Raw genomic sequence first — 12,785 nt, forward strand, 5'->3', positions numbered from 1 at the left:
AGAATATTTGAAGAAATGAATTCTGCTAATCTTGGAAGTTTCTCCTCAAAGGTCAAGGAAATATCTTAACACCAGTCAATGTTTTCAAGCCACAGTTCAGTTCAGTGGGCTCTGGTTTTCTAAAAAGAGGCTGTTCATCCCCAGAAATTTCAGGGAGGGCAAATGTTTGAGAAAAGAAAGCACCAATGTAGAAAGACATCTCCTCAATTTCTTACTGTATCTCTTGCCTCTTTTGAATGAACACGTGCCTGCTGGTTGAAGTTCATAACTGTGCCTGAGGGGAGCCTGAAACTTCATTTCCAACAGTGCTTTGATGAAGGGACAATCAAGCAATTGTCTTGAACTATAAAGGGTTTTTTTTTACTGCCCTTGAACTGGGAGAAAGACAGCCCACCGAAATCGGTGGTAGAATGACACAAAGAGCAGTCATTGGTTTTTAAATATCAGGGTGGCACAGGAGGCTAGTAAGGCTAGAAAGGTGAACCAGCTTGGCTTTGTCTGACTTTCCCCTTTTAATTTTCATACCTTCCTTGAGCAAACACAAGCCTAGAAATTTCAAATGTTCCCTTTTTTAAATCAGGCTTTATTGCTTCGAACTTTTGGGTCCCTATTTGCTCTCAGAAGAAAGGTGTCCCCGCTGCACCACCCTAAGAAATAACCTCTCACCTACCTTTTTCTCTCTGTCTCTTCTGTCTCTTTCTCCATCTCCCCCACTCCCTTTACCCCTCTCCCCTGCCGTTTTTCCTGTGTCTTTTGGCAGCTGGGGTTTGTCCCAGAGAATCAGACATACAGAGAACACGAGAACAAACCCTCAGTGCAGAACGACCGCATTTTCACCGTCTCTCCACCCATCCTCAGCTTGCCCAGTAGCTCAGAGAGGTCACCCAGGAGCACCGAGGGGTGAATTTCCGAATCAGATGGTGGCATTGATCTAACTTTTTTACGCTTTTAGAAAGCGATTCAGGGAGTCAAGATTCCAAGGTAGGGGGAAGACATCACGGTTTAAACCCAGATGTAATTATTGATTATTGGGAAGTCCGTGGCGGGGGGGGGGGGGGGGGGGGGGCGGAGAAGGGAGGAAGAAGGAGAAGAAGAGGGAGAGGGGAATTGGCCGCTGGGCTACCCAGTCATGGAGCATCCTGTACTCGCTTCTCCGACTCCTCTCCGAAGTGCAGAGAAGTTTCTCGTGGGAAAGTCGTGGGACAGGGGATCGTGGTCTCCGTGTTTCTCACTAGGACGAGGGTACCGGCTGTCCTCCGCTCATTCTCAGGAAGCCCCAAGCCAAGTCACAGGTGCCCTTGTGAGGCCCGGCGCGCAGGTGCAAAAGCTGGTAGCTTCGAAAAGGGGAGGACTTTATGGCTCCCCGCCCTTGTCTCCCCTCCCATCCTGTGTGGGCTCCGCCCCCTCCTTTACCCCTAGGCTTTCTGAGAATGGAAAGGGAGGGGAGAGGAGGGGAAGGGAGGGGACTAGAGAGTCGTCATGTCTGCTCTCTAGGTCCTATCTCTGTCCTCCCCACCCAGCCCACTCCCTCCAAATCAGTCGGTGCCTCCCTCCTCCACACCCCCCTAACCCCTGCACGCACCCCTCGCATTCTGATTGGCTGGCATGGCTGGTCCATGGCACGCGCCTGTGGATGTAGTTATAAGAATCCTCGCGTGCCGGTCCTCAGCCCTAGCAAGTCCCCGATAGCCCTCCAGAGCGCACCACGCTGGCCTGCTGCGAAGGGGGCAGTCCCCTAACCTGAGCATCCGCTACAGTTTCTGAGGGCGGGGGCGGGGCGGGAGGTGGCTGTGAGAAGGCAGTCCTCATCTACCTTCAGTGCACCAAGTCTCTGAAAGAAGGGAGGTGAGGAGTGGGGAAGTAGCGCAAAGTAAGGAGGCGGGCGGGGGGCACGGCACAGCAAAATCTAAACCCCAGGCGGCGAGCATGGACGCGGTGCTGCTGGAGCACTTTCCAGGGGGGCTGGACGCCTTCCCCTCTCCCTATTTCGATGAGGAGGACTTCTTCACTGACCAATCCTCCCGGGACCCCCTGGAGGACGGCGACGAGCTGCTGCCCGACGAGCAGGCGGAGGTGGACTTTCTCAGCCACCAGCTACACGAGTACTACTACCGGGACGGAGCGCGGCTACTCCTGCCTCCTCCCCAGTCTGCCCAGAACCCTCCAGGGGCGCCGCCGGGGGTCCCCGAGGAGGCGGATGATGTAGGCGGCTTCTGCTGCGAGGCCGGGGCGCCCTCCGGCGGCAGCGGCTTCCCAGACTCCCCCGGCCCCAGGTCTCCTGCGCCCTGCCTCGCCTATCCGTGCTCGGGGAGCGCCAGTGTGCTTTCCCCCGGGGGGCGGCTGCGGGGACTGAGCAGCGCGGCGGCGGCGGCGGCTGCGGCGGCGCGGCGGCGGCGGCGGGTGCGCTCTGAGGCGGAGCTGCAGCAGTTGCGGCAGGCGGCCAACGTGCGGGAGAGGCGGCGGATGCAGTCCATCAACGACGCCTTCGAAGGGCTGCGCTCCCACATCCCTACGTTGCCCTACGAGAAGCGGCTGTCCAAGGTGGACACGCTGCGCCTCGCCATCGGCTACATCAACTTCCTGAGCGAGCTTGTCCAGTCCGACCTGCCCCTTCGAGGAGGAGGCAGTGGGGGTTACGTCAGAGCCGGGGCTGGCAGCGGCCTGGGAGGGGAAGGTCTCGGAAGTCAGGCCAAGAAGGTTATCATCTGCCACCGGGGCACCCGTAAGTGGCCCCCTGAGCCCGCAAATCGAGGGCACCCAGACCTGAGAAAGTCCCAGGCTGGATGAGGACTCACAGATAGAAAAGAAGGCAACCCACGACTTGCCCGACCAACCAACCAGCCAACCCACTTGCTCCCTCACACAGAAACGGACAGACACAGACAGACAAGACAGACAGACAGACAGACAGACACACACACACACACACACACACACACACACACACACACACACACACACACACACTCACTCGTCAGTCCAGGAGGCAAGCGCAACCCCAGAACGCAGAGAGTCAGCTTTCACCAGGGCTTGTGCCCCCGCCCTCGCCCCTCCCCTTTTTTCAGTAACCAAAAAAACCTTTCTCCGCTCTGACCTTAGCTAAAAGGGAGCGTGCTCCAAGCGGCCCCTGCAGGCATTGGGACTGGGCAAACTGGTCATAGACAGGACAAGAGAAAGGAAGATTTAGAGAAAAGGAAGAACCCAAGGAAGGGTAAAGGAGACTGGGGAGGGTCATCTCTGAGGAACCGTTAGGCACCTGCTCCATTGGAAGTGCTAAGAAGGGGAATATGAATGGACAGTAAGGGAGCACTGAGTGTTTGACTCGACATTTACAATCTCTCTTCTTTTTTCCCCTTATCTGTTTAGGATCCCCATCTCCCAGCGACCCGGATTATGGACTTCCGCCCCTGGCAGGGCATTCTCTCTCGTGGACAGATGAAAAGCAACTCAAAGAACAAAACATTATTCGAACTGCGAAAGTGTGGACTCCGGAAGACCCCAGGAAACTAAACAACAAATCCTCTCTCAACAACATAGAGAATGAACCACCCTTTGATTTTGTGTCCTAAGGACACCAGCCTCCCACAGATTGTGCCTCTATGCACTCTGCAGGTGTAAATATCTCTTGTAAACTTAATTTAAGAATCACGTTATCCTAATGGCAATCAACAGTTTGTTATTTATCTATTTATTACTCAGAACGGTTAATGAGGTAGACTGTCTTTTTAAAAATGCATAATTTATATAATTTATCCTGATTTTTAAAAATATATGCAATAGTATCTTCACAGCACCTTCGGCAGAACTCTACAAGACTGGGAAAAACTCTTGCCAGAACGAATGATAATTTATTACCAGATATGGTTTATTGTGTTGTTAATAAATGTGATTTATACTCACCCCCACCTATATCACTTACTTATGGTCAGCAGAATCTGGGGGGCCAAGGAGACTTCTGAAAAAAGGACCAAGCCACTTTGGGAAGTTAAACTAAGTCAAAGGGAGAGAAAAAATATGAATGTGAATGTATGTATATATTTATATCCCATCTAGTATATCCTTTTAGGAAGAAATGGAAGGGAGAGAAGTCAAAACTAACCTTATTTCCATGATGCACTTTCCTATTTACAGTGTTTTCACATATGGTCTTAGAAAAACCTAGTGAGGTAAGTAGGGCAAGTGTTGGGACAAGTCACTTTCTTTACCTCTCCTGGGCCTCATATTCTTTGTCTTTAAGATGATATAGATTGTACTATATTGGAGTTGTGCTACATAGTTAAAGTTCTTTCCAGCTCTAAATCCCATGACCTTATGACTATAGGTGGTGTCCTGGTGTACTGGCAAGAGCACTAGTGGTAGTCAGAGAACCTGGGTTCAAATCCTGACTCAGCTTACTGCCTGTATGACCTTGAGCCAATTGTTTGACCTCTGTTGAGCTCCTTCTGTATTGTGGTGACTAGAGCATTATCCTAGGAATCAAGGAGACAGGACTTCCTAATTCAGACACTTAGTAGCTATATCATCCTTGGCAAGTCACTTTACCCCTCTCACCCACACTTATAGAATAGAGGGGGTTGCACTTGAATCACCTTTAAATCTATGGTCCTGCCTGAGACATGAAATGTTCCCCAAAAGGGTAATGCTCTACCATATCTCCTGCCTGAATGACTGAAATAGGCATTCTCTCCATAGATCTTCTCAGCTCATCACCAATCTGCTTCTAAGACATTAACTTTCTCAATCTCCAATTAAAATCTTAACAATAGTTACTTTGGTTCATTTCAGAGTTTACACCATGTCCCAGGACCACCACACATTTCCAAAGTTTTCATGGGCTAATTCAAGTGGAGCCCACCAACTGCATTGAAATTCACAGATGCCCTGAGTCAATTGGAGGGGTGGAGGTGGGGGATGGACTCCTCCAGACTGGAGAGGTGATGGAGGAGAGGCTGGCTTAGAATACAAGAGGATACAAAGGATAACCTCAACAAAAAACAAAAACTGACTGAGGAAATCTGACCACAGTTCTCAGCAAAATGCAAGGCAATTTAGGAAATAACAGATCAGGAATCAGGAGGAATAAGAAAAAGTTTATGTGGTGTGGGTAAGGAGAAAGGAAGATTGGACCAAGCCAAATCCCATTTTTGTAATTAGTTTCCTCCTTGTGTTTAATTCATCTTGACTACAGCAAAATCTTTTCTGCAGGTCAGCAATATGGGTCCACCTGAGATATTGGAAAGGATCTTTGGACATTAGAGAAAGAGGAGATGATGGGGGTTAAAAACTGGCAAACTGACACCTAAACTGGGGGTGGGGGAAGATAAAAAGAGGAGAATTTGTGACTGGAATTGAGGTCAAGGGGAAGCTGCTACCCACAGGCAGCCCTGAAGGCCTGCTTGCTTACCTGCCTCCCTCAATTCTGGCCTGAGTGACTGAGACAGTATCTCTCTCCATAGTTCTGCCAGCTCACCTCCAATCTACTTCTAAGGACCCCACTAGGTTTCAGCACCAGAGGTCCTAGTCCCAAAGACTGCCAGTACCCAGGGGCAAAGGAAAAAGGGGAAAAGGGAACTAGAGATTAAATGACTAAAGTAGGATGGTTAGCCTGATCTACCCTTGGGGATAAGGGTAGGGAGGGTGGAGGGGAGTGGTCGGCCTAGGGAGAAGGGGGGAGCATGTGGTGGACCTGGAATTGCATGTTGCTACTGCTACTGCTGCTGGCCAGCACCACAGGTGCTGATTTTCCCGTGGTACCCAAGGCTCCAGGCCGTGGGCTCTAATATTTCCGAGCTGACCCGATGAGCAGAGGCGAAGTGATGGCCTGGCCAGTCAAGGTACAATTCATAATTTCCCCCAAATACTCACTTTCTTCTAGAACTGACAGATCGGAAGCAATATGTCGCCAGGATGCTAATCGCTTTAACCTACTTACATACACATTTAGTGTTCTCCTATGCTCCCGTGGATGCTATGGACCTCATCCAACAGTAATTAAAGGGAAAATTCCCTCTAGCAATCCCCATGCTGAGAAGGTTGCTCAGACACAGATATATACGACCCTAAACCCTCCTTCGCCCTTAAATTCTTCCTCATCACATTCCTGTCCTATGAATCTTTTCCATTCTCAGAGTATTTTGCCTTTTCTGAAAGATTAAGAAGGTTTTACAATTAAAGTTGAATTTTAGGAGGGAGGAGAGAGACAGAGGCAGAGGCAGAGAGACAAAGACAGAAAGAGATATAGAAACTGACAGAAACAGAAGCAGATAGAGAAAGACAGAAAGAAGGAGAAAGTGAGACATAAGACAATCAGAGAGACAAAAACAGGACGATAACAAGAGACAGAGACAGAGACTGACAGAGAGGTAGAGAACAGAGAGACAGAGACTGAGACACACAGGGAGAAAGGGAAAGAAGAGGGAGGGAAAAAGAAGGAGAAGGAAGAGGAGAGTAAAGGGAAAAGGAGAAGAGAGAAAATAATTCGATTTTATCCTGAGTATTAGGCCCTCATTAAACACAGAAAGTCGCTTTTGCACAAATGCTTCTATCAGGCATGTAATCTCATTACACTCATTAGAAAGTCAAATGTTATTCGGACTCCAACTTAATTATAAGTTATGGAAGTGTTGCCCGGTTTTCTCTGGGTGTGTAGATCTTCAATTGCCTGTAGCAACTCGGCACCGCGAAGTCAAAACACTACAATCATTGTGAGGTGGCACCTTTTCTTTTGGTACCCCCCCTTTTTTGGGTGGGGGGAGGTGATTCAATGCCTCAACACATCCTTTAGTATGGTGCAGATCAAGCGGAAGAGCCGGGCTTCGAATGTAAAACACCAGGGTCTCTATCTTGTCACTCTCCTGTCCTGACTTGGCAAGTCCCTTTAAACACAACCTTCAAAGAGACTGACAGTTTCTTTTTATTTACTCATAATCCATTCATTCTAGTGCCTCGGTTCCTAAAAAAAAATGCTGCAGGAAAAGCAGAACGAAAGTATCATTTCAGGGTCTCTCTGCCTCTTTGGAGGAAGGAGAGGAGAGCTGCCCTGGTGTAACTGATTCCCGGGGCTGTCTCTTCTAGTTGCACAGTCTGGCTGGGAGATTTGCTCTGTCTGGAAAGCTTTACTGGTCAGTAAATATTGCTTGGCACTGTAAGGACCAGCGTGTGGGCAGATTGAGTGACAGGTATTCAACCTTCTTTCTAAGTCGCCTGCCTCTTTTCCTTCCAATTCTCCCCCCTCCCCTTTTTTGGATAAGTGATTATAAAAGCAGATTTCCAAAATTGACTTCTGGAAAGCCTGTGTCTTACTGACCCAAACCCTCCAACCCCAGAACACCCATGGTGCCCATTGAAGCTCTGAGCTTCGCCAAGTGCCACGGGACAGGCAGATTCTGAAGTCTGCCTTTAGTGCTTGAGACCATTTAGCATAATAAAGAAGCAGCAAATCCAGTATAAGGTGCATTTTATGATCTCTCTACTGGAAAGTTGGCGAGATCTTTTCCCAAGAAGCCTATATCCAACTAGGAATTGACTTGTCTTGTGATGAAGGCAAGAAGGAATGAGGAGGGGGCAACAGTTTGAGAAAAAAAATCATAAAAACAGGAATGGGAGTCAAAAGTCTATTTCTCCTCCTTCTCTTTACCCTCCCTCCCCTTCCCCACATGTAGGTCATCCCCTCCCCCCCCCCCCCCAGGAGCACTGGGTTCCGGTGTCTGTCTCTGTCTCTATGTCAGAGTGGGAGTGACCCGACAGAGGGAACCCAGACTGCCCCTCCTACCCTTCCTTCCCTCTCACCCCACCCATCTCTTGCCACCCCACCCCACAACTCAAGCCTTCCCCCCCAGACAGGCAGAAACTCAGAGCTTTGGTATTTTATTTCTATCAAAACAGAAAAAGAAATTGCAGGGTGGCTTTTCGTTTTCAAAAAGAGGCTTGGAAACTGTCGCCTTTTCTCCCTGCTCCACCCCCAACCCTCTTCCTCTTCTTCCTCCTCCTGCTCCTCCTCCTCCTCCTTCTCCTCCTCCTGCTTTTTTTCCATCACAAAGTTTTTCCACTGAGGTTGGGGTGAGCAAAGAGAGGTGAAATGTGGAGGGGGAGGAGGAGATGAGATACTGCTATGTACAGAACAAGTGACCACTGCAACCCAGCTTCGTTTGTGAAGTCCCTCGCTTTCCACAGAGAAGACAATGTGGGTTATGAAAAAGGACTCATAAAAGGCTGAAAGTCCGAATCTCTGCGTTCTCTGAGGCAGAAAAGGGTAGAGGAGAAAGAGAGCAAGTCGACCAGGCCCCAGAGCAGTGCGCATAAAGAGCTGGCCTCGTCCAGGCCACTGTGAATTCGCCTCCGTGTGATTCCCAGGGTTGCTAATCTGCCAATATTAGGATTAATGCTCCTTCGTGGAGAGGGTGTGAAACCTCTTAAATCCGTGAACTCATCCCATTTCCATTAATGTGTCTTTGCGGTGGCACCGAGTACCAGCTGCGAGGTTGAACAAACACCAGTTGAGTGCTCCCTGGTAAACCCGCCTGGGTAAAACCCTCTCCCTCCCTTACCCTCTCTCTCCCTCCCTCCCTCTGCCTTTCCAAAGCATTCTGCAGCCTGTGGGAATGGTCCTAAATAATTCCACAACAAATTGCATTTTAGAGATCTGGAATCACTGGTAGGAAACGATTCCCACGATGGGATGTGAGGCCTGGCCAACAGGTGTTCAGATTTGGCTGAGGGAGATAGGGAAACCCAGGGAGGGAGAGCTGGGCTGCCAGAAAAGAGGCTGCTCGGGCGCCTCTTTGCTTGACATGCCGTGGAAGCGGCAAACAATCGGAATGATATCTTTATTGCTAGGTTCATGTCCTGGGCTATAACATATCAATCCCTGTCGTAGTTCTCTAGGATGCACCTGGTATTTCAAACTTCTTTTTTTGTGTTTCTAGGTCCTGGACTGCAGCTGCCTAAAACAAGCAAAGAGAGAGGCCCTTACAATGTCTCCAAGACGTGTTGGCATGGTTTGCTTGTCTTTAATGTACCATTAACCATTGTCTTTACACAATATGGGAACTGTAAAGCATGACATGTGTTATAATAAAACACATTTTCAATGATACACTTGGACTTGAAGCTGGGATGCAAGCAAACAAACAGGCCCAAATCTTGTTTTGTCTCCCTTGCTAAGCCTACTGGCAATTAAACTTAAGACCACTGTTTCCCCCTCCCCCCCTGATCAGCCAATTAAATTTTATGTCTCCTAATTTTTCACATAGAAGAAAAAAAGTCTCAGTGCTGGCCCCTAAAGACATTGATTTTCTTCCTATCACCTGGCGTTCAGACCTTAGTTCCATTTATCAAGAAGGGGAACTTCAGGCGTTACATAAAGTGACTCTGTTACCATAAGGCTCTCACCATCCTGGCCTATTGTTTTCCCTTGTTAATAACTCATTACCAGGATTTAACAAATCAACCATTACATATGTTTTGTGTCTCCATATTTTGATCCGTACGATTAAGCAGATGTTACGATTGAAAATTGAAAAGTCCAAGGCTACTCTAGCCTGAAAGAAAGAGGGCAGCCTCAAACAACGAGCTAACAATGAGATTCAGAAGATCTTCAGAAAAACATTTACCACCAATAAACAGACTCCAACCTGCTCCATTTCAACCATTGTGTGCTTTGGGGGAATAATTAAGTTTAATAGAAATAGGTCTGGAGGGTTTTCAATGCCAAGACCACAGGTGCGGGGTGGCATGATGAATGATTTGCCTGATTTTTGCCAAGCTCAAGGGCTCTTCTCTTGGACTTTCAAGCCGATAGAAAATATTGTCATTTCTTTGAATTCACAGCATTACTTTCAGGGCGAACAAAAGCGGGTGCAGGGGGGCGGCGGGGGAAGGGCTCCGGCGGTAATGAAACGCCTCAGTGGCCGAGGTGCAGCCCGGGAGGCGGCTGCGGCTGCTGCGGCTGCTGCGGCGGCGGCGCGCGCCTCTGCGTTTGTGCGCAAGAGCCTCTCCTGTGGCACACACAAAAGGCCTCCCTCGCCCTACCTTCTGGCGCCTCTCGGGCCCCGAGGCCCCTCCCGAGCCGAGCCCTGGGAGCCTGGGGGGCTGCGTGCCTCCTCTTCCGGGAGGTCCAGGCTGCCCAGAGGCCCTCCGCAGCCCCTGCAAACTTCGCCAAACTTTCCTCTAAGTCGGCTAGCTGGGGAGGGATCCGGGCCTGAGGCGCGCATGCGCCCCGCCCGCTGCTCCTCTGCTGGAGGGCGTGGGGGAAGCCGACGAGGAGTTGGAGGTGGTGACCCCCGGGTCCGGACACGTCCCTGCTCCCGCCTCAGTACCGGCCGAGACTCCGTCAGGGTTCCCCGGAGCCTGGGAGAAGCGGGCCACAGGCAGAACTGTCCACAGCTCCGCTGTCTTTGCGCATGGAGGTCTCCAAGAGGGGCCCCGGGAAACAGCCTCCAGGTTGGGGAGGGAGGGGCCCAGTGGAGGTCTAGGGTTGGGCACTTGGGCCTGGCAGCAGGAGGCGCTGGGGCACGACCCCCCCGGCTCCACTGGGAGCCCTGGAGAGGCCTCCTCCGCAGGACTGAGCTGAACCCCCAGAGCTTGTTACACTCTTCAGCCTGCGTAGAGCTGTTTACTGTCCTGGACTCTGGACGCCTAAGTTATCTGTGGTGGTGAGGGGAGCCGCGAACCTCCTGAGGATCTCAGCACCTTTCTTGCCCTTTAGGAGTGTCTGACCTTGCCCAGCGAGGGGCCTCAGCCTCTCTGGCCCTACTGGCAGCTGGGCGCCCAAACTCCCCAGGCGCATGCACCTGTTCCATGCACTTGTTGCTCTGAAACCACTTGGAGAACCTGGGAGGTTTTGCCAGGCTTAAGGCCGACTCCCCTTCCTCCCACCCCCCACTCCCCATCCTGGATCTGCGTATTATGAGTCTGGACTGGGGCCACTCCGCAGCCCCCTCTCTAAATTCATTTAGAAGACCTGGCCTGTACAGATCCCTGCCTTTTTTTTTCTGGGAACCCACATGGGGCCCGAGAGTCCAGTCACTTCCTCTATTCAAGAGCTTAATCATTAAGTTCCTCGAAATTTGGGGTGAAGGATCTTCGAAGGATCAGGGTTAGAAACACATAAGGTATCCTTTAACTGATTTTGGGTGAGCGGAAGGGAAATTCTATACCTGCTCCATACCCCCTAAGTGTCTTCCCCGCTGCCCTTGTTCCCAAGCAAAGGAGTGATGTGTGAGCAGTTTCACTTTTAAGGTGCACGTTTCTGAAAGACACACACACCCCGGTTTTGGAAACTCTCCCCCCCCCCGGCATTCTTCTATGGTATCGCATTTAGAATCTTATTTGGACTGCACCCCAAATTTCCAGTCAAACTCGAAATTAGTTTCTGGGGCATCTGAATTTTAAAACTTCTTAACAATTAGAGCAGTCCAAAGGTGGAAGGGGCTGCTTGGAGAGGTAGTGAGTTCCCTGTCACAGGAGGTCTTCAAGTAGTGACCAAAGAACTCTTGGGGAAAGTTTTACCGGGGTTACGTCTCAGGCAATTGGTTGTCCTGAATGGCCTAGGGTCCCACTGCCTCTCAGATTCTATAGTCTTAGACTTCTAATTATGACACCCTGATGAATTTTTTCCCCCTCGAAGACATTCAAATTGGAGCAGGATGATGAAAGTACAACAACTGGGTGCTGGTGGATGTGTTTGGGTGTTTTAAATATATGTATATATTCAATGAAAAGATGAAGAAGTGATCGTGGGACCTTGATCGTTGGCATATTAAATGCAAATAAAGCTAAAAACAAAAAAACAAAATGAGCCACTTATAAATGAAGGACGTTTGGCTACAACCCCAAGCCTAGTGTCTGCGCGCATAATTAAATATTAGGGTTCAGCAAATAGCACTTGAGCCAGCAGCAAATGTGTGACGCCTCGACGTAATTGCTTGCAAGTTTCTCATACTTAAAAAAAAAAACATACTTGAAGTCTCTTTGATAGCAGCTCAATAGACACCCACGAGACGCTTGTCAAGCCTCCCCCTTCTCGACGTTTCTCTTGCCTCCAGCGCTTTCATCCTGGGCTTGAATTGTGTTGTCAAAGTTTAGAAAGCGGGAGGGGGGGCGGTGTGTGGAATAAGAAGAGTGGGGGGAGCTTGAAAAGTCTTGGAAATCGGTATATTTTGCAGGTGTAGAATGTGGCTAATAACCATGCACAGTGCGCGCTCCCCAATGGTGAGAGTATGACAGGGACAGCTGGCTTAGTTTTCAGTGTGAAAACACCCCCTCGGTGGACCAAACACAACGACACTGACCTTTCTGCAGGGGAACCAGAGATGTGCCTTTGACTGAATTAGCCATAAAGACGTCTTGCTATGACTTTTGTTCCCCACGAAAGCAAAGAAATATTGCGTTTAATATGAGAAGTACTGTTCACAGCTTTTCCGTGCCCCTAAAGAAATATTACGGGGCTGATTTACTGGCCCCTCTTCTACCAGGCAGGCTCACTCTCAGAGGACCAGGGAGGAGGAGGAGGAGGAGGAGGAGGAGGAGGAGGAGGAGGAGGAGGAGGAGGAGGAGGAGGAGGAGGAGGAGGAAGTGGACGAGGCACACTCTACACCATTTGCTTGTTGCCTATTTTCAAAGTTCTCACTCTTTGCAGCAGCGTATTTATCAATCTTTTCATCTGACAATACTTTGAAATACATCATTGTCATCCGGGGTCGGTTGATAGATTATCTGCAGGCACATAGCCCTTTTCCAAGGTCAAGTTGAAGAGTCTTGTTTGCTGTTAACTGGAGTTGTTTAAA

The 12,785-nt window shown here is 49.7% G+C and overlaps 1 protein-coding gene across 1 annotated transcript; it reads left to right on the forward strand.

Moving 5' to 3' along the window:
• The first annotated feature begins 1,845 nt into the window (after positions 1-1,845).
• PTF1A (pancreas associated transcription factor 1a) lies at positions 1,846-3,665 on the forward strand. The gene is made up of 2 exons (XM_072650252.1): positions 1,846-2,722; positions 3,367-3,665. Exons 1-2 carry the CDS (start codon positions 1,927-1,929, stop codon positions 3,567-3,569), a joined length of 999 nt encoding a protein of 332 aa, XP_072506353.1. The 5' UTR covers positions 1,846-1,926; the 3' UTR covers positions 3,570-3,665.
• Positions 3,666-12,785: the final 9,120 nt, after the last annotated feature.

The sequence above is a fragment of the Notamacropus eugenii genome, chromosome 3 (genome assembly GCF_028372415.1).
Source record: "Notamacropus eugenii isolate mMacEug1 chromosome 3, mMacEug1.pri_v2, whole genome shotgun sequence".
NCBI classification, from domain to species: Eukaryota; Metazoa; Chordata; class Mammalia; order Diprotodontia; family Macropodidae; genus Notamacropus; species Notamacropus eugenii.

Bases quoted from the DNA above. Each gene is read 5' to 3' on its own strand.
- PTF1A (XM_072650252.1), top strand. From the start codon at position 1,927: ATGGACGCGGTGCTGCTGGAGCACTTTCCAGGGGGGCTGGACGCCTTC. The intron at 2,723-3,366 runs GTAAGTGGCCCC...TTATCTGTTTAG, and splicing joins CATCTGCCACCGGGGCACCC to GATCCCCATCTCCCAGCGAC.